We start from the raw sequence: 22,229 nt of genomic DNA on the forward strand, positions 1-22,229 counted from the left end.
TTAACTGTATTCAGAGTCATAATTTCAATCCAGGTTTTGTGGCCTGTGTCAGTCACCGGAGGCTTCCATTACAAGATAACACAGACTCGGTGGCTTAAACACCAGATTTTTAAACAATTTTCTCAGAGTTCTGGAACATGGAAGTCTGGGTTGCAGGTGTCATTACGGTCAGTTTGTAGTGAAAACTTTCCTCCTGGCTTGCAGAGGGCTGCCTTCTTGCTTTGTCCTCACATGAACTTTCTTCAGTGTGCTCACACAGAGATGTCTCTTGTGTCTCTTCCCCTCTTTATAAGGACACAAGTCCTAGCAGATCAGGGCCCTGCCAATATAACCTCATTGAATCTCAATTACCTCGTTAAAGGCCCTGTCTCCAAATATAGTCCCATTGGGGTGAGGGCTTCCAAATGAATTGTGGGGGGTGGGGGAGAGCTGCTTCAGTCCGTAACAGGGCCTTAAACATTTTTCTGTTTGTAATTAGATTTAATGCTAATACTTCTTAATTCATTTCAAAATAATTTAAGATGAATATTTACCTTTTATTGTTCAATCTCATTAACTGAGATGACTAGTTAATATACCAACTAAGAGTTACTTATTTTTAAAACTCCACAGCAATTTTGTAATGCTAAACAAGTACTTATAAGTAATTCTTAAAATAGTGCAATAATGATCCATATTCTAGCTTTTCAGTCAATAACACCCTAGTCACCTATAGGTCTGTCATTTTTCTGAGTCGTAGATCTTTCTTGAAGTTACCAAAAGGGGAAAAAATTTGTCTTGTGAATATAATTTTTAAATGCTAACTCTTCTTTAAATTCTGTAACTGGGAAAACTGTTGCTACCTATTAGAAGTATATTTTCTTGTGACTGTAAAGGTAATTATTTTCCACCATACACAAAAGGAAACTGATTTGTAAAACAGTATATCTAGAAAAAGTGTTTCCTGTTTTCTTTCCTCTTAGGTCACAACTAAATGCAATTACTTTAAAATAAAAACAAAAGAACGATTACTTGAAAATAAAAACAAAAGACCTTGTTTCTCCATCTGTTAAGCTAATTTTTCTTCAGGAAAACTGAAACTCATAGCTCTTGTTAGTATATCACATGTTTTGCTTCAGAACATTAAGTTTGCTCCTAAACTACCTTCATTTGAATCTGAATTAAAAAACAAATAGAAAAGCAAATCAAAACCAACATTTTTAATTTAGATTTTTAAAGTTTCATACTTGTTTACACGTCTAAATCACTGTACCATAAACTGGTCCTCAGTTCTCTGTGGGCAGTGGTATCGGCTGGTTTACTAGGTGGGGGTGGTGGCTGTGGGTGTGTCTTAAGCCTGAAAACTTCACAGCCTTGGTTATCACTATTCCCTAGAAGTATTTTGCTTCAAAAAAATATCAGTCTAAAATATTTTCATTCCATATTAAAGTTGTATTTAAGATATACTTGTGTTGTAGTGTCATGAATTCTTAATATTTTTTGTTTACAAGATTGTCATATTAAAGTTCCCTAAATTTCCTTCTTACTTGAAACTAAATGTAAATCATTTCTTTAAAAAGGACTTATTCACAGTCCCAAATAAATTAGTCAAGATTTTGTTTAAAAATAATCTCTCCAGGACGGAACTTAAGATTTTGAGAGGTCTGAAATATAGGTAGAGTCTTCATAAAACTATCACATGTCAAGTAAACAAGATATATATATTGAAGACTTTTCAATTTTATCATATAAATTAGAAAAAAGACAATTTTATTTTCAGAACGGCTAACGTGGAACTGGCAATTTAAGGAAACAATGGTAAAACATTTAGTAAGGAGAGCTTCAAACATACTATGTAAAGGTAATAGCATTATATAGTATAATAGTATATAAATATAAGTAGTATAAATATATACATAGCATGTACTGTATAGCATACTGGTATTAGTAAATATGAATAAAATAATATAGTAAGTAAAAACAATCTTTCTATAATTATGTTTCTGAAACATTTGTTTATTAAGGGACCAGTGAGATTATTTATGTTCTGTAAGCCCCACCCCACAGACCTGTCACGGAGCGCCCCAGTCCTCTCCTCATTGCTGTAGCTGTCATTTCTTTGCCAGCCATGGAGCTGCTATCGCTGGCTGGTCTTGTCAGGTATCTGGCCACCTCTGTAGTGACTTGCAGAGTGCAAGGGGATGCGGTCTATTCCTAGTGAGGCCGCAGACTAAATCTCATAGGCCTCGATTGCTATTGGCTCCACGATTGTTCAGGATATAAGGAGAGAAAAGAATCAGATGGGAAGGGCACACTCAAACTTTGCATGCCCAGTGTAGAATGTCTTGTTCTGGTACGCTAGTCGTTTTTGAAAAAGAAGAGGCATGAATAAAGGGGATGCACAAGCTTTCAAATTACAGTTATGGTGATACTCAAGACACCTGTTTTCTTCACTTTGCATATCGACTTCTCCATCCAAGACTAAATAGCAGCTGTATTTCATGTCTCGTCCTTTGGCCTCCTGTTTTTCCCAGGTTCTGTTGCCTGGTTCTGATGGGCCCCTAGGTCAGGTGACAGGATGGCAGCAGCAGGGAGCACTGGGGCAGGACTGGGGCAGGAGCCGAGGGCCCCTGTCACACCTGCATAGTGCTTTGTATACAGCAGATGTGCAGCTTGAGAGCTGGCCTTACCTCTGGGCCATTTCCAGACCATTTGCTCACAGAGTTGCACCAAAGAAGTGATATTACTGTTTATTCCTCCTGTCTTTCCACACTCCTCTCAGCTGCCCCGTGGTGAATTCTTGATGGGCTCGAACCACGGTCTGAACTCTAAACCAGCAGCTGTCTACCTGTGCCTGGGGCAGCAGTACCGGCCGAGTCCGGAAGCTTACTTGACATCCGGATTCCTGGGACCCACCCTAGACCTTTCAGCCAGACATTCTCGGGGTGAGGCTCAGCCCTCCCGGTGATCCTGAGGCATCCTGAGGTTCTAGAACCCCTGGTCTCCTTGCTAGGATTAGTCGTGTGTCAGCAGGTCCGTTGGGTCAGAGTTCTGTGTTTCAGCCAGAACATGTGGAGCTGACATTCAGTGGTAAACCTTTATTTCGTACTTCAGTTTCATTAAGGAAAAGAAGAACATGAGAGCAGCTATGTTCCCCCTATAGGAAAGGTAGAGGTGGGCATATAGGAAAGGTAGAGATAGAAAGAGTCGTCCATCGCGGTCCTGCAAACATTCAGGTACTGCTTTCAGGATTGAAGTCTTTCTCAGGTATATGAAGTGTTTCGTTTTAATTAGTTTTCCTTAGAATCATTTTCAATGTTTTGCTTTCAGTGGTTGCTAAGGAATTTGGAATGGGATGTACCTTGTCTTCCTCCTGACCCTCTGAAAATGAGCCCTGTGGTGGGTTTTACCGTAGCAGCTAGCAAGATGACATAAACTTTTTGAACCCTAGTACTAGAAAACAGGAATTGAGTGATGCATCTGTAATGGCAAACCAAATACCTAGAATGTTCATGTTACTCAGCAAAAAACTGTTTTTCTTAGCACCTGGATTCTGTCCCTGACTTGGCATAAAATGCTTAGAGCCCCACCGATGAGTCAGTGCCACAGCCTGTCCCTCTAAAGCTCTTAGCAGTGTGGCCCCAGTGTCTTACTCCTTACTACCTCTGTGCAGGGGCTCTTCCAGCTCCCGACCCTTCACCTCTGTTCACACGTCTGCCTTTCCCCACTGGGAGCCCCCATCTCGGCCTCTCTCCCTGTCCACCTTTTCCTGAAGCTTTCACTAATCAAACATGAGTGATTGAAAAATGTCTTCAAGTATGAGTATTATTTTCATATGCTAAGAATATTTTGTGTCTCTTTTAGGACATTCTACCATGTACTGTAGCTATTTAGGTTTATTTTCTTGCCTTATGCATCTCTAACCTCCATGTTTATAATTGTCTTGTTAATTACGGCATAGAAAAAGTACTAAACAAAGCATTATAAGGTCTTTCTAGCTGACTTTGAGCAAGTCATTTTACCTCTCTGAACCTTAGTGACTGACTTTGTAGCAGTCAAGAGGGATGATAATATACATATAATGTAAGATTTTTTACATGGATCAATAAGGGTTTTCTGTCCATTGTGTCTATGATTATTTATAATGTTTCCAAAATTCTAGTTAAACCAACCACCACCATACAAACCTCGGGGAAAAGCTTGGTCAGAGGGTAAGAAGGTGGATTATCGTTAGTACCGAGAAGAAGTTCAGGAGACCTGGAGGTGGAAACAAGGCAAAGTGGATGCTAACACAGAACCTAGATACTGACCAGGAAGAATCAACTTAATTAGCTACTGTCCGAGTCAGTTTAGGCTCGGGCTCTTCTGTGGTTTCCTGGAGGAGAGTCAGATCTCTCAGTGTGGTGGGCTCCGGTTTGAGGAGTTAATTATGAAAACCTCTGTTCTGAAATTCTAATTGGCTTCTCTGTCATTGTTATGAAATTGGTTTTAAAACTATGACCCAGGGTTTGGGAATCCCGGAGCCCTCCTCACAGTTTGTCGCTGAGGACCCCTTGGTCAGAGATTGTAAATCATTGTCTGCAGCCCATGCACGGGGCCTGAGGATTGGGAGGTGCCTCTAAGCATCAGAGGAGAGCCGGGCTCTGTCTGTGGTGCTGGTAAGGGTACCTTCGGTCGCTCTAAGCCTGGGAACATGAACAGACCCTGTGTTAGTAAGAACGTGCAGGAAAATGGCCATTTTCTCACCTGCATGGACACCTCACTTAACCCGTTCTTTGAGCTCCCATTCCCACCACGCCACTGAAAATACTGATTCAGGTACCAGTAACCTCCCGCTTCCCAGGTACTCCCTTCTCAGTTCTGGCCCTCTCAGTGTCGTCAGCGAGAGTACGTGACCATTTCCTGCTCCTTGAGACGTTTTCTTCTCTGCGCACCTGTGTTACCCACTCTCCTTGGTTTTTTCCATCCCCATTGGCTGTTCCCTTTCAAGAGCTGGAAGATAAAAGCTGGAATGTGGCGGAGATATGGATTGGATCTAGGAAATGTGTTTTGACTCATTAGCGCTGCTCCTACGTAACACATTCCTCAGTGAGAAGAGTTAGTGATACATACTCATTTATCACAAAGCTGATATTATAACTCATTTTTTGAGAAATATTACTTTTTTGACTTTTAATCTTCATACTAACTTATTCAGATTCTACTGGTTCCTTGTTCTTACTGAACCGCACAGGGCGATTCTGTGGACCTTTGGACTTCAGAGCGGGTGAGCTCCATTAGCAAAGGAGGGCGTGCTAACCAATTTGATTGACAAATAAACGTTTCCCAGCCCAGTACGCTGCGCAGATTTTTGCTATAAGTTTGTGAATAAATTAAACTGCTCCTGCCCTGGGGACTGTGTCGGCCATGTGGTGTGGGAATCTTTGTCTTTCCCACACCACTCTGCATTTTCAAAATTCTTCTGCGGGAAGATCCCAACACGCTGTGGCTGTTCTTCCTCATGCAGATGATTTTCCCTGGAGAGAGAGAGTAGAAATTCCAAATCAAGCTTTTTCTGGTCTATTTTCATGTCACTTCTTCAGAGAGCTACTTTTTTCTGTTAAATTGTCAGTAAATATTCTAATTCAGGAAAAGAGAGGCAGTAGGAAATAGGAAGGGGAGACGAACAAATCCTCAGCAATAGTAGGAGCAGTAACGGAGATGTGATTAATTAGTCTGTTAAATGGCAGTATGTTCTCGAGAAGCTTTTAGAAAAGCTTTTTAAAAATGTATATAACACACACACCCTATGTCAAATACACCCAAGAGAATTGAAATCATGTTCATACAAAAGCTTGTTCATATGCAGCATTAATATATAGTTTATAAGAACGTTCGTAGCAGCATTTTTCATAATAGCTAAAGCGTGTCTCAGCTTAGGTGTCAATCAGCTGGTCAATGGATAATAACAATGTGGTCTGTCCACACAATGGAATATTACTCAGCCATAAGAAATAATGGAGCACTGGCACCACTGCAACACAGAAGAACCTCAAAAACATTACCCTAAGTGAAAGAAGCCAGTCACCAAAGGTCTCATACTGTGTGATTCCATTTACGTGAAATGTCTATAACAGCAAGCTATAGAGACTGAAAGGAGATTCATGAGAGCCAGGAACGGGGTGGGGGAGGGGAGAGTGCAATGTCTGCAACGCCTACTGGGTGTCTTTTCGGGGTGATGAAAATGGTCTGTAATTTCATAGTGGTGATGGTTGCACAGCTCTGTGAATATATTCAGTTGGTGCAAAAGTAATTGCAGCTTTGGGCCATGAATTTTAAATCATTATAGCTAGGCTCAGACATATCCTTATTAATCAAAATAGGAACCATTACAATCAACACATTTTTGCCAACAAGAAAAGTTTGTTTATTCCTGTAGCATAAAAATCCGTGCTTCGAGATTCGACAAACTCTTGAAAGCATTTTCTGCATCCTCCCAGTTGCGAAAGTGTTTTCCCTGCAAAAAGTTGTCGGGATGGTTGAAGAAGTGGCAGTCGGTTGGTGAGAGGTCAGGTGAATATGGCAGATGCGGCAAAACTTCATAGCCCGATTCGTTCAGCGTTTGAAGCGTCGGTTGTGTGACGTGCAGTCTGGTATCGTCGTGGAGAATTGGGCCCTTTCTGTTGACCAGTGCCGGCTGCAGGCATTGCAGTTTTCGGTGCATCTCATCGATTTGCTGAGCATGCTTCTCAGATGTAATGGTTTCGCCGGGATTCAGAAAGTGGTAGTGGATCAGACCGGCAGCAGACCACCACACAGTGACCATGACCTTTTGTTGGTGCAAGTTTGGCTTTGGAAAGTGCTTTGGAGCTTCTTCTCAGTCCAGCCACTGAGCTGGTCACACTGGTTGTCGTATAAAATCCAGTTTTCGTTGCACGTCACAATCCAATCGAGAAATGGTTCATTGTTGGGTAGCATAAGAGAAGACAACACTTCAAAACAATGATATTTTTGATTTGCAGTCAGCTCATGAGGCACCCAGTTACGGAGCTTTTCCACCTTTCTAACTTGCTTCAAATGCGAACAACTGTAGAATGGCCGACGCTGAGTTCTTCGGCAACTTGTCATGTAGTTGTAAGAGGATCAGCTTCGATGGTTGCTCTCAATTGGTCGTTGTCACCTTCTGATGGCGGCCATTGTGCTCCTGGTCTTCAAGGCTCTCGTGTCTCCTTTGCAAAACTTCTTGAACCACCACTGCACTGTACGTTCGTTAGCAGTTCCTGGGCCAAATGCGTTGTTTATGTTGCGAGTTGTCTCCGCTGCTTTACGACCCATTTTGAACTCGAATAAGAAAATTGCTAGAATTTGCTTTTTGTCTAACATCATTTCCATAGTCTACAATAAACATAAGATAAACAGCAAGTAGTAAGTCATTAGCAAAAGAACATAAAATGAGAAATGCGCATTAAGATGATGTATAACACAACCACATTTATTTAAGAATGCATTCCAATATCAAATGGCAAATGTCAACAATGCAAAAACTGCAATTATGTTTGCACCAACCTAATACTAAAAATCACTGAATTGTATGCTTTAAAATGATACATCTTACGGTATATGATTAGATCTCAGTTTTTGTTGTTGTTGTTGTTGTTTTGTTTAAGTAGACCAAGAAACTGGATTTTGGGGTTTAGCCCAAACGTATCAGGCAGGTATTTCACATCATATGGACCACATCAGCTCTTACTTCAGATATTGTACACACTGGAGGTTGTTTAGCTAATCTGTTTGAATAGAAATAGAACTGAAAGAATCATGGACTTGGAGTTAGGATTTATTATGAACTTAGATGAATTGTACTGCTGAATCGTGGGCACGTGACCCTTGGGCATGATGCTACCGCCTTTATTCTGTTGCCAAACAAGGAGGATGAGATTTGCCCTTGTCAGGAGTTTACCAAATGGGCGGGTTTCTGAGAGGTCAAACTGGGTGAGGGCCGGTTTTCCCACAGCTTCCCACAGTGTCTTATGCATGTCCATGTTTAATACATACGTATGAAGTAAGTGTTGATTTACATAGAAAGAATCATGTGAGAGTGCTTTCCAAACTTAAAGTCCTATAGATATGAGACTATGGCATTCAAATATTCTGGTCTGTCTATTCCTGGACATTTAGAAACCACGTAGATGTTCTGTCACTGAGCTGTTGTGTAACTAATTTATGACCACACTGAATCAACTTCTTTTCTAGGCCTAGCAGTATTAAAACATGTGCTGACACCAAGAATAAAGGCAACCCATGTTGCTTTTGATTCTATGAAGAATTATTTAGATGCAATTTATGATGTTACAGTGGCTTTTGAAGGGACTATGGACGGTAAAGGGCAGCGAAAAGAAGCACCATCCATGGTTGGTAAGTTTGTTGTTAAGTCATATATGCTTATGAATGTATAGTTCACTTTTTAAAAAATAGTGACGTGTACTCTATGACATTTGCCTGATATATTTTCCAAGTAAATATCCTCAATATATTTTTCAAGTATTTTGTATTAATCTGGACCAGTTTAAATTTCATTAGTTCTGCTAAGTTTGGTATTTGTTGGTTGCCATATTAGGCCTTTAGACCTGCCCGTTATCATTTATGCGGCTCTTTCTACCCAAAGTTCACACACAGACATGGAAGCTGTAAGTCACAGGAGGGCGTGAGGAGGGGTGCGCTAACCGAGCAATACTGACGGTGTCGATGGTCAGTGTTCACCTTGATATGCATATTTCAGGAAATATTTTTGAGATTTAGTATCATTGGCAAGAAGAAAGACAGTTAAGTGACTTTTTTTTCAAACATCCTATGTTTTAAGGATCTTTGAGCTATTGTCTGTGTATGTCAAATATAACAAGAAAAAGTAGAATTGTAAGGAAGCAGAATATTTTAGAGAAATTTAAACATGGTAATAGACAAACAAGGAAGTGTGTGTAGTAGCCACCCCCTTCGCAAGGTGCCCATTGGAGCTGTGACGAGGCGGGAGAACAGCGAGCTTCACACGTCACCGGGGCAGCGGTCTGAAGGGGAGCCGACGTGCTTGGCACACTGCTTCTGTCAGCAGGATCTCTTGAAGGCCAATGCCCAGAATATGTTCAAAAGGCGTAGGTAGAGAGCAGCTCCCCAGAGAGAGGATGGAGGGGTGAGGCCCAGGGGGCTAAGTGGTGTGGAAGTTGGTCATGGTGGAAGGCAGTGAAGTCTGATTAGTTACAGCTGAAGTAAGTAAGAATGGCTGCTCTCACAATTACGTTTAGCAGAGTAGTCGTAAGGGTGGAAGCTGGACTTTATTTCATTTTAAATGGAATTTTTTAGACTATATTATGCATCAAACAGTTTGAAAATCAAAACGGTAGAAAGTATGCCGTGAAAGGGCTTGGTTTCCAGCCTGCCCCCAGCCACTGGTCTCCCTTCCCCTTCCCACAAGTAACCAGTTTTCTTCATTTCTTATGGAAAGTACATGCAAATTTAAGTGTCTGTTCTTACTCTGCTGTCCCGCCCTTCTTAAAAAAGGCAACATATTAATATTTTTCTTCCTTTTTTAACCATCGAAGGCGTCCTTGACCTGTTTTTACATTTGAAAACAGACATGCATTTAGTTCAACAGTATTGTCATTACTTCATCAAACATTGTTTAAAACACAAGAGTAAACATGTCTTTATTGTTTATGAAAAACAGATACAATTCCCATAGTAACCTTTTTAAAATGTCACTTTCACTGTGTCTCCCTCCGGGTGGTGGGGACGCATCGGTTAGCAGCGCTCACAAGGTGAATGCCCACCTGTCCCGCCCGCCGTCCAGGGACTCTGTATCTTCCACCCTGAGCCCCTGCCTTTCCCCGTGTCCTCCCGCGCTGTGCCTCCTAGTGGGCCCGGCTGCCACCCACACACCTTCTGGGGTGGAAGACTGTGTGGGCCGTCCTCCTTCCCCAGTGAAACCCAGGCCTTGGCCGCCGTCATCCAAGCCGACAGCTCCCTCACACTTTGTCTGCCCGAAGCCCTTCCTAGTCCTTTGCTTCCTCTGCAGTGGCCGGTGCCACAGTCAGCACTTACCCTGTGCTACCTCAGCTCCTCTAGGGGATCAGATGCCTGGAGGCAGGGCCTCGTCAGGACCCAGGACCTCCCACTGCTCAGCTGCTTCTCCTGCTCAGTAGCTGGCAGCGGCTTTCTGTATTCCTTACAAATTTCTGTCAGTTAAGTATGAGTATTTCTGCGAGGAAAAACACACCGGAGTGAAGTCAAAAGACTAAGGACAAACTGGGAAAATATTGGCAACTCAGCTCGCAGAAAAAAAGGCTTATTTCCTTAATGTATAAAGTGCTCCTGCAAATTGATCAGATGATCGATAACTCAATAGAAAAATGGGTAAAGGATGAGAAAGGACAGTGCACAGAAAAAACGTTCAACCTCATTCATAGTAAGAAAAATGCAAATTTAAACTTATAGTGAGATACCATGTTTTCACCATCAGATTGGCAAAAATCCCAATAACAGGTTTCGTAACAGACCCTGTGGGCGAGAAGAAGGTGTAGCAGGCACTTTTACACTTTGCCATCAGAAATCAGTGCAGTACATACAGCCTGTGTAGTTAGTTGTCTTGGCAACGTCTAGCACGTTACATTCCCACTGCTGAGGCGTGAGTCTACAGATATACCTGTGCCTGCAGGAAATGCCATCTGGCTTTCCTTCTGTGTTAATTCAAAATGTGAGTTGGGACCTATGGCTTGCAAAACCCTTCTCTCATTATTACATAAATGGATTGATATTCTGCTTTACTTATAATCTAGTATAGATTAAGATTCACTTTAAATTATGATGTAATTTGGGTTAGGTATAAAATTCCATAGCTTAGAATACTGTAAGGAATTTGTGGTCACATTTAATTATTGTTAAGCATTATCTCCATACATAGTGGGCTGTCATTGAATATTCATCTTCTACAGCCCAATTAAAACAATATTTTCTATAAAGTTGCTAGATTGTTCATTCCTATGCCATAGGTCAGTGTTTCTCCAAGCATTCACCTGGGTGGTGGTTGAGCATGCGCCTGGCTCCACTCCAGGCGGCTGACAGGCACCGCAGGTGAGGGCGGGGCTGGTGTTAATGAACTCTGCAGGCTTCTGTGATCAGTGGCTGTCGGAGGCGTCCTGGTAGAGAGCTGGGGGCCGTGAGTGCCTGTCCTTCCCGTTTCCTGGTGTCTCATGTAGTGGGGGTGGGGGTATTGATTAGCACCCCCACCACCCCCACCCCTGTGTCCGCTGGGGTCCATCTGGTCTCGTCCGCAGACTCATCGTGTCCTGTGCACAGTTCACTGGGCAGAGGTGAGGCCGGGCACTTTGATTGTAATTGACTTTAAAAATCCTGTTTCTAACATGGGTGGTTTATCATAATAAATTAGATTCTCAAAGACATTTGATACTCTGTTTAAGCATTTTATGTGAGTCTAGGTGATATTTTCTATTAATATTTTACATGACAATAAAACATATTTGGAGGGGGAAATTACAGGTAACCAAAAGAAGGGGAAAACGCCACAAGCTCATCTGTCCAGATGTAACCACAGTTAATAGTTTGGCTATTTTCTTCAAAATCTTCTTTTTTATAATGTTTATATGTTAGAGTATGTATGTGCCTTTATTCATTTTTTAAAAATGAAATCATGTATACATAGCTTTCTTTATATCTTGACTTTTTTTTTGGCTTAATAGTGTGTCATGAAATCTTTACATGTCAGCATATAGACTTTTATAATTTTATAATTTTTTTAAAAGACTACATAGTGTTCATTGATGTGAAATATACCACAATTTATCAACCCAGTTTTCTGCTATATAAGCATGGCCCAAATCCAACTGTGTGTGTGTGTGTGTCCATGTCCGTGTGTATCCTCCCCTCCCCCCCAGAGGAAGGGGAGCAGGGTATAAACCAGAAAGCCCGTGTTGGGAGCCAGGTGAGGACCGCGTGTGCAGGCTCACACTGCAGCACGTACGCAGTCTCTACACCCACGTCTGTCCCCACTTTGCCCCTCCCCCCCCAGGCACAAAGCAAATGGGACTGGGTTTCGGCAGAGACTAGACCTCGTGACGTGCGCATGCTTGGAAGACTTTCATTACCTGAGTCGTCCATACTTGCTAGGGCTCTCCCAGAAATGTCCTAGTTAGAAAAAAGTCTACCTTAATTAGGATGCTTTTCCCTGAATTCCTTAAATATTGTGAAATATCTTTTGCTTATGCAATGTGAAATGCGCCCCAACCAAAACAGTTTTTGCAAATATAGACACAAGAGCCTTATGAAATATTGAGGGAAGTATTGATGTCACTTTTTGTCTTTGGTGGCAGAACCTCCTGACTGTCCTTTTAGCTTGTATCTGATGACGGTCTTACAGTCTGTGCTGGGATGCTCACCCCGGGGACGTGGCTCCACTTCCTACGCTCTGGGCCTCGGTTGTTCACCCCGTCAGGCACGTAATGGTCCTTGCCCACACGGATCTGTGACGATCCAATGAAGTAACGCACACAGTTGCTGTAGACACCACAGCACCGCGTCAGCCGCTCCGGGGCCGTTCCTCAGCGCCCCTTCCCTCCTCAGCTGACGTCCTGACTGGCATCGCCAACCCCTGCTGAGCACGTTTCACAGGTGTCTCAGCTCTGACGTTTGAAGGGCAGTCGGTTTCCTTTCCTTACAATCTGTAGCTGTACGCACAGTGCTTGAAATATCAGGGATGTGTACACTGCCAATTGGAGGATTATTTAATTATGGAAATGCTGAGGGGGAGATGTAGACAGTTAAGTGAAGGTAGGAAAAGTGGGCTCTGCATTTCTACGGATCAGAAATAGAAATAAGAGGGCTGGAAACATGACGGCAGCTACCACATAGTGTGTATGTATGCTGGAAATACTCCCCACACAGACCCCATTGGGCAGGTACTTTACTGTCCTACAGACTTGGGCGCAGGTGCAGAGCTGCTAACGGGTCTGCCCAGGGGCACAGGATCGAAGCCCAGGCTGTCTGACTCACTGTCCCTGCTGTCACCCAGGCCCAGCTCTGCTTCTGAACGTACTTTCTCAGCAGTTCTTTGAGTATTTAAATGATAGATAGAACTTGAGGAAAATTAAGACAAAAGTAGTGAAAAGTAAATCTTCCATATTGCCATATTTTTCACATTTATCCTCAAAACCAATTCGCTCCTAAAAGTATATAAAAAATAAGATAATTTTTGATGGCCGAAATGCCACATGTTACCAAGGGTTGCCACCAGAAGTGAAGAAGAGCAATTGCAGAGGGTACTCAGCACAGAAGGGACCTGTGTGGGCTCGGAAGGCGACAGGCGTCTTGAAGGAGAAGCTGCAGGTCCTGCTCGAGCTGCAGAACCTGCCGGTCGCTCGTCTTCAGGAAGCTTCTCTGAACACATTCCAGCTTGAGCTGAAAGGCCTCAGCCTCCTGCTTGTGCACCCACCAGGACACAGCCTTCTCTTAAATCTCTTCTGAGTATTTCCTGGTTCTCCAAAGAATTTAAATATGTTAATGTTCTCCCCTCTCCGAGAGCCACCTACAAAAAGAGGGAGGACGCAGGCTCCAAGTTCTTTCTGACTTCGGAGTAAAGCCAAGCTGGAAAAGCACTGTCTGCTTTTACAGATTAGCGTGTCTTAGAAGCTGTACTTACTCACGGGCTCACAGCTCTTCCGCGAAAAGAATTTTCATTCCTGAACCAAGTGTAACGTGTTAACATGTGGCACAGACCAGGAAAGCAAGCAAGTCATAGAGGAAGGGGGTCTGTCCCCCGTGTGTCCCGGCTGCGGGGCAGTCAGTCACAGGAGGCTTGTCCGGCTCGGGGAGCCCACCTGACGGGGATGAGCGCCCACACGCACCCAGCCTTGCCCGAGCAAGCCGGGCGCACGCCATCGCCACCCTTGCGGACTAGCCTGTGGGAGCAGCGGTGCCATTGTGTGACCAGTGGTGTGCATGGGGACGGGCGACTCGTGGTCGTGAAGACGACTAGGGGATCCGATGGTCGGCTTTCGGGGGGCCCTTCTCAGGGTGCGTGTGCGCTGGCAGCAGAGCCAGCTGCCTAGTCCTGCGCTGGCTGCAGAATGACAGGGACTTGACAAAACGTAACGTTGGTCTGTGGATTTAGCTTAGTGACTTCGGCGATCGCGGCGGACTGGAAAGCTGTAACGTGCTCTCTACTGCAGCTTGAAACCCCAAACCACAATTTATAATCTTTATCTCAACTTTTTTTCTTTGCTAAAGAATCTATATTTTCAAACTGTTTGTCTCATTTCATTGTTATTTTATGTAACCACGGGTTCTAAAATAAAAAATGAAATGTTTTTGTTTTTTGTTAGAATTTCTCTGCAAAGAATGTCCAAAAATTCACATTCACATTGATCGTATAGAAAAAAAGGACGTCCCAGAGGAACAAGTGTATATGAGAAGGTGGCTTCATGAACGTTTTGAAATAAAAGATAAGTGAGTAACAACCGTTCCAGCTCTTCAGAAGCTTTGCTTCAACTAACTATCACTCCAGTAAACAATTTGACATGAATGTAAACAGTTTTATTTTCTTAAGAGTGCTTTTTATAATGTGAGGTCAGATCCTGTTCTGTGCATAATCTGCTCGTGTTTTAACCTTTGCTGTTACACGTCACTGTAGAAGCACTTGTGGGAGGCTTATCTGTTCTCATTTACACAAGGGCACTGGAGATGCCCCAAATCAGCCCTGCCAGCTCAGAGAAAGTGGTGGCATTGCTGGAGGGCCGGCGGCCATGCCCGCAGTGCGTGGGAGAGGAAGGCTGTCACGTGGAAATGACCCCGGGATATTAGTCAGTGGACATTTTCCCAACCCAGATGTCTCGTTCCTATTAGTATTTGGGGGCCCACACCATTTCTGGGGTTGGCCTTGTGTTTGTCCATGCTAATGACACCACTTGGGAGCAGACAGCAGTGTTGAACGTGGCCGAAAGGAAGCTGCAGGTGTATTTGTACCTCTTGGGTGAGGTGTAGCGTAAGGTGGGCCCACGGAGGCAACGTGTGTGATGTGCCACTTATTAAAGAGCGAGCCGTGACGCAGCAGGTGACATCTGTGGCAGGATATTAGTACCTCTTTGATTTAATACAGATTTCTAAAGGTAGACATTTTAGGATTTTCTTTTTAGGAAGATAAAAAGTCTTCGGTTTGGATATGATATTTAGAAGTTGAATTTTCTTGGTTGAAAACTTCGTTCATTTTGCTACCAGTGGAGGTTTTATCCTTTCTGATGCATATCCTATTTTTTGAAAGATATATTTGAAATATCTGTATTTTAAACATCTACACTTTCTATTTTTATAGAAAAATGGATCTATCCATTAGTTATAGGATGCACCATTTATTAGGACCACATTGAAAAGTATGGTTTTTTTAAGACTAAAGAGTACTTCCAAAAATATGTTTATATTCAGAAATTTTATCCAAGTGTTTTATTCTCCTAATATGCTCCTTCTCAGGAAACCGCTAATTTGCCTCCTTTCCTTGCTGTATTCCAGTAAAGGATTTCCTAATTAACCCTCCTGGGTTAACTTTACCAAGTGGAAATTATTAAAAGTATACTAAACCTAGTACGTGAAACATTATAAAGTTTATAAACAAGTAGCTTTATTTCTGTATTTCACTGACTCAGCTGTACGTGACTTAATTTAGTAAACCAACCATTCAGTGCCGCCCACTGTGGTTATGGAAGCAATTTTTAAAGTAAGATCTGTGGGTTTTGACATAAAAATCTATTCTCAGAAAACCCGAACAGTGTGTCTAAGGCCCAGTGGAGTTTGTGTGATGGGTATTTGTATATATGTAGGATGAATCTGGCATGTTATAACAGTGGTTCTCTCCAGAGAACATGACTTCTACTTTTGTGTTTGAGATTTTTATATTAAGTTCTGCTATTAAAACTTGACGTTTTTAAAATAAGATGGGGAGTGAATTAACAACGCTCTTTTTTCCTGCTTTTGGCTTCTTTTACAATTACATGGAATAAGGGCTTTTTTGGAAGCTCCCTGTATGTTGTAAGAACTGCTGCTCTTTCCTCTGACGTGGATGGAGCAGGAGCTGTAGGAAGACGTGAAGGCGGGGGAGGCGGAGCGAAAGCTGGGCTGGCTCATCAGATGTCAGTCAGCTTGTCGCCAAATTCAAAGACCTGAAGTTCGTAAAAGAAAAGCATCCCCACGCAATGACCTGAAACCATCTGTTTTTAAATACTGCATATCATATAATTTATATACACTAACCATCGAGCATATTAGATTTTTAAAAGTCTGATAACTCCAATTAAACCAAGTCTTTGGATGTTTCCTTCTCATCTTTGTTTCCCAAGGACCTATCACGTCTCCTATGTCATAGGCACCCAGTAGATATTTGTTGGAATAAAACATTGAAATGACAAAAACTGAGAGTTAAAAAAACCTTTTTTCCATTCGGGCCATAGGTTGCTTATAGAATTCTATGATTCACTGGATCCAGAAAGAAGAAACAAGTTTCCTGGGAAAAGTGTTAATTCTAAACTGAGTCTCAAGAAGACTTTGCCATCGTTATTGATCCTAAGTGGGTTGACTGCTGGGATGCTTGTGACGGAGGCTGGCAGGAAACTGTATGTCAAAACGTGGCTCTACGGAACCGTGATCGGCTGCTTGTGGGTTAGTATTAAAGCATGAACGGGCCGCTGTCACCAGGCAGCGGTGTGAGCTGTGCTGTGTGTTACTGGCAGCTACACAGGACGTCGCATTGTTTCCTGAATTTAATAAGATGTGTAAATAAAGCCTTGTTGATTGAACAGTGGAGAAAATAGAATTTCTGACTAAAGGCCACATGCTGTTGGCCTTGGGCAAACGCATACGTTTCACAACTTTAGCTGAAGCTGCTGGAAAGGGAAAAGCTAAACAGCTTATGCGGTCCTGGGCATTTTCTATGAACTAATGATGTCACCTTCAGAAGATTATTAGGATTGTACAATTTGTGATTGTTTTGTAATTCAGACAGCTGCATTCATGAACATTAACTTGCAGTATATTTCACTGTATTTCTTATTTTCAATTTTTTACAACTTGACCAGTCCAAACCCTTATCACTAAAGTATTTTAGTATCCTGCAGCTATGTAATACTTTGCTTTTTGCCGAATTTCTCTAAGTCAGTGGAAGAAATAAAAATATTTAAGTATTGAGGGGATAGAAGGGAAGAGCCAAGACTGTTCCTGGGGCAGAAGCCGTGGCTAGAACAGGATTTTATTCTATGGTATTATCAGTGGTTTTCACTTTATGTTTGCAAAAGAATTAACATTGCTAATATTTATTGAAACAGCTTAATTTGCACACGCTCTACTCTATACAAAGGAATAATGTATAAAATGTGAGAATTCAGTTTAAGTTAAAAGTGTGACCCTGATTCTTGTAGCAGAACTTTGCTCGGCATTTGAAGATTCAAGCTAAGCTGTTAGGACTTGCAACATCTGTGCCATAAGTACGTGACAACCTTAAGGTGTCCTGTTTGCTGTTTTATATCAAAATAATCATGTGTACTTTTGTTGGACCTGAATCCACAGACGTCTGAGGTGGTGGGAGCTTTCAGATATCTGACTGGATTTACTAGCATGTGCCTTTTGCCTGCTACTCTTGGGTTTAGCAAAATATTTCATTCAAAAATCATGTTTTATGTCATCATGGTTGATTTCCACCGAGCCCGAGTTCTTTTCCTTTGGATCACCGGCCCTGGTGTCGCCCAGTGGACTGGCGGGCAGGAAGGGCGCTTCGCCAGCAGTGTTGGTCCTCTTGGAAGGGGTCTGAGCTTCACTGGCTGCGGAAGACACTTTCCTTTTGTCTCATGTCAAGAAATTCACCTTCCTCAAGCCAGGGAAATACGGACGTAATCCATCGGGACTGATTAGTTTAATGTGGCCACACAATTAATTGGTATCCCCTGAAAACAGAGCTATGTTTCAGGAAGCAAATCTCACAGTTTTCTTAGTCATGGAACAATGGATCCTGTGGAACAGGCTGTTTTCACAGTGTGATCTGCTCTATTCCTGTGTTGTCATTTAGACCTGATTGCCTGGTAGTGCTTTAAGAGAACATGTGTGCCTACTGCCGATGGATTTGTGCTGCAGAGTTGTATCAGTGCCCCAGGTGACACACGCTAATTGAATCATGGCAAACAAAATGAAAATTAAGGAAAATGTTTTCTGATTCTCCAGAAGCAGAGAGGAAGCCGTTTCAGGCAACACCTTTGAAGAGCTGGGAAGTATGAATTGGTTTGTCTGTGTTAACAGGTACACACATCCACACACACACATTCCCACAGAAAGTAGTTGGCTTAGTTTTGAACCAATTGGTGGGATGTCGGTAAAACTTTCAAAAAGTGGTCTTACGCCAAATTGCAATTTTCTATTACTGGTAAAGTGAAATTTAGATCCATCATATGTCTTTGTTAAATACTTTTTTTTAATCCTGAAGTTAGACCCGATTTCTAATTCGATCAAAATAAGAGTAAGGTGTGCGACTTACTTTGAATATACTAGATATGCTCTAAATTTAAATTTCAGGGGCAATACCGTTAGACTATGTTGGTTATAAGCAGATTGAACTGCAGACGATCACTTGAACATCATGTTTCTTATGACTATACTTATTTTCTTCTCACAAAAAGTCTATAGAAGACTTGTTAGTTTTAAAAAGATTGTATCAAAATGTTGGGAAATTAGAAGCTTTTTAACGTGTACTGACATGACTTGAATTATTTTCTAAAATTAAGAGTGCTATGTCTCCCTGTAAATCTTTTCACATAATATCGTTTAAGCTTTTGTTTGTTATTATTATTACTGATTTACAACTTAGTTATTACTTAGTTTTTCTTTATAAGAATGCCATCAATGTGCATGCTTTTATGTTTTTCAGAAAAGGGTGTGTTTGGATGGAAGTAAAACAAGAAATAAAAGCTTTCACTGTCTCTAATGTCTGTGCCGTTTAACATTTTGCGACTCAGAAATTCACCAAGTTTTCTATTACATAAAATAGGCATTATGGCTGGCCCTGCATTCTGAATATATAAAACTATAATGGTTTTTCTTAAGTATTGAGCAAGTTTCTTAAAAATACATTAAAATAGTCAAAATTGAAGGAGTACATTAGTTTGGTTATATAAACTCATCTATACATTTTATAAGAGGTGTGGCAAGTATGAATTGGTTAGTTCTGTAATCATTAGGATACCTCACTGAAACGTCAAGTGCCTGAAATTAGCCCAGCTGGGGAGTGAACTGCCAATCTGACTACTCCTTACATCATGCATTCTAGTGATTTCTTTCATGTCTCGTTTCCACGTGATTTTTCTTTCATTTAGCGCGGTATTGTTACCGGGAATGACGTTGTACCTCGGCTCTTCGTCTTCTTGAAGGAAAGAATTCAGTCAAGAACTAGATTGTGCAGCGTAGAAAGCAAGAAGTTTAGTAGTAAATGCGAGTACACCCCAAGACGTGGAGCGGCTGACCCAGGAGAGGGAAGCAGCCCCTCCTGACATTGCACGAGGGTTTTTATCTCTGGGTAGAATTGTCCGTCATGTCCCCCCAACCCAACTTCAGTCCCTCTCGTTCTCCCAGCTGGGTGCCTCCTACTCCCGCCTTGCTGCCAAGGTTGTCTGAGCTCATTCCCATGGCTGTGAGAAGCAGGGTGAACATTCTGACACGCAGGATGGTTTCTCTCTCTGGCTTCTAACAACACATCCCTTTGATTTAGGGGCATGTGGAGCCCGGAATCCCACCCAGACAATGAGGCATCAGGTGCCCTAAGTGAGGGCAGCTGCAGGGGGTCTGGACCCAAGTAGGAGCTTGTGGGGACGGAGTCCCAGAGAGCAGTTTCCAGGCTCTCGGCCTCACGTGGAAAGGTGCTGGCTCAGTTATTAGATGGCCATCAGCTGCAGCTGGGTGACCGTCAGCTGTTACCAGTTAGCCATTAGCTATTGATATAACTGCCGTGGCTACACTAGTAAGCATGGATTGTGGATTGCGGATTGCAGTTAGCAAGTGGGGTTGGTTGGCAGAGAAGCAGATGGCGGGTTGTGGATCCTGTGGCTCCTGCCTCCTGCGTCTCCAACGCAGCCGCCAGCGAGACTACAGTGGTGTGACTCCCGCATCTATGGCTCCGTGCGTGTTCCTTTTTGGCCTCACCATGTCCTGTGTTCTTATGTGGGGAGCGGGACCAGAGACCCCGCATGCCACCCCGCACGACAGAGCTACAGCAAGGGGCTTTCTATCCAGGGCTAAATTTCTCTTTCTGCTCATTTCTGCCTATCTACCCACACTATCTGAGACCTTGAGACCCTGAACTCTCTTAGGAAAGGGGACAATGTGTCTTTTCTGTATCTACTTCCTGCTGAAAGGGGCAATGTCATAATCAAGGTCTCGTTCTCTGGCTCTGCCAGGAGGAAGGAGGTGTCCCCACACTGTTGGCAGGTGGGAGGCGAAAGCTGTGCAACAGTGTGGAGAGGAGACTGGTCTAAATCTGAGTCTTCTGTTCCCAGAGGGACAGGTAGGACTCCCAGGAGACCGTCGTTTTTAAGTGGAACGGCCATAATCTGGTGGAGACAAACGTGACAAGTAGATTAAAAAGACATGGGCTGACCAGTAGGAGAAGCAATATACAAACTAAAGGCCCTAATAAGGGTGGAAACCAGGTCACGGCAGGTAGAATGCCTTGTGCCGCCTGCCCGGGGGACGCAGTCGGTGCACATTCCTTTGCAAAATGATGAAGCCATTCAGCCTGATGGTATATCTTGCTAACCTCTTTTTTCACTTGACTGGTGGCATTTATACAAGTGCAGCAAGTCTTATTAATTATCATATATACTCACTCCCCGCCACCCCCTCTGTTTAGCTAATAAGTGATTAAGGGCTAGTTAGTTGTCTAAGAACATTTGCGAGTGAATCGGGGACCTCTGAGGGAGGCCGGAGGCCCTGGAGACGGCTCAGGTCCCGAGCGAGGGCAGCTGTGGACCTTGTCAGGCTAGTTTAAATAGCCCCACGATGGGCACATCCTCCCCGAGGGGCTGCTGGACCAACGGGAGCCCCAGGACTGGCCAGAATGAGTCCTCTGGCCCGTTGGGCTTGCGGGTGAGTGATGTTATGTTCCAGGGCCTAAAGCCCCGAAGGTGTAGTCTCCTTCTAACTGAGAAGTGTCAATACGTGGGTCGCCAGAGCGATGAGGAGGGTGCTGGTAGACCCCGTCCACCAAATAAATATCCAGGGGGTAGAAGCTCGATGTGGGAAGGAGCAGGTGCAGCATGTGGGCAGACCCGGGCCCCAAGGAGGGGCCACATTGCGTGGGGGAGATAAGAGGCCTCCCCTCAGCCCAGCGTCTGGGACCCGCCCTACCCATCCTGCTCTTGGAGGAATGTGCTGAAGTTCCCAAGATTGTGTTGCCTGTCCCTCCCAGTATGTGCCAATTCCTGGGGCTTGTGTTCTGCTTGCCATCATGTGCTTTGTGACTGTGGACACCGGAAGGTGGTATTTGGAGCGCCCCTTCTAGAAATGTCACATGTAATGGTCAGACGAGAGATAAGTGACCACGGCTGGACGTGTAGCTGAGGGGTCTAACTGGTTGCTGCACAACCAAGGGAGTACTGTGGGGGAACTCCTTGGGGACCCCTGAAAGAAAGGTAAGGCTGAGATTAGAACGGACAGGCTGAAAGTGGGGAGAGGAAAGGTGTTTCCAGGCTGCGTGTGGCATGTCCAGCAGTCAGGCCATTTCCCTTTGCAATTATGTTGGAAAAGTTTACAAGGGTGTTTGTCTCGCATCCCCCCAAAGGGGCTGGGAATGTAATGGAACTAGGAGGACGACTATCACACTGATGATTTAGTTTGATTGTACAAAAAAAAACAATTATTGGGGGGGGGGGTCCCTGGAGGGACACAGGCAAAAGAAGAATAAGAGCTAAGAGGAAAATTGAATAGTAAATAAGTCGGATGTTAGTTATCAGACATGTTCCATAATTTCATTTTTATAAATCTTTGTATCTTAAAAAAGGGGAGGGGAAAGAAGATGCTACTGATGTGAGTATGTGCTCTTACGCAAATTACCTTCCTGTGTGAGCCCTCCTTGTCTATATGAGGATTCTGCTGACCTAGAGCTTCATAAAAGTCTAATGAGATAAGAGTTGTAAAAATGCGTTCTTCTACAAAGTTCAGCTTAAATCTGAGAGATTACTACAATTCTT

General features: G+C 43.2%; 1 protein-coding gene across 1 annotated transcript in view; it reads left to right on the forward strand.

The window, feature by feature from the left end:
* Positions 1–18,968, forward strand: part of AGPAT5 (1-acylglycerol-3-phosphate O-acyltransferase 5) — a 53,281-nt gene extending 34,313 nt beyond the window's left edge. Inside the window, exons 6-8 of the mRNA XM_074329296.1 lie at positions 8,212–8,373; positions 14,343–14,466; positions 16,458–18,968. Of these exons, the coding sequence (XP_074185397.1) occupies positions 8,212–8,373; positions 14,343–14,466; positions 16,458–16,683 (512 nt within the window). The 3' untranslated portion in view covers positions 16,684–18,968. The remainder of the gene's footprint in view (positions 1–8,211; positions 8,374–14,342; positions 14,467–16,457) is intronic.
* Positions 18,969–22,229: the final 3,261 nt, after the last annotated feature.

This window comes from Rhinolophus sinicus, linkage group LG04 (genome assembly GCF_036562045.2).
Source record: "Rhinolophus sinicus isolate RSC01 linkage group LG04, ASM3656204v1, whole genome shotgun sequence".
In the NCBI taxonomy this organism is placed as follows: Eukaryota; Metazoa; Chordata; class Mammalia; order Chiroptera; family Rhinolophidae; genus Rhinolophus; species Rhinolophus sinicus.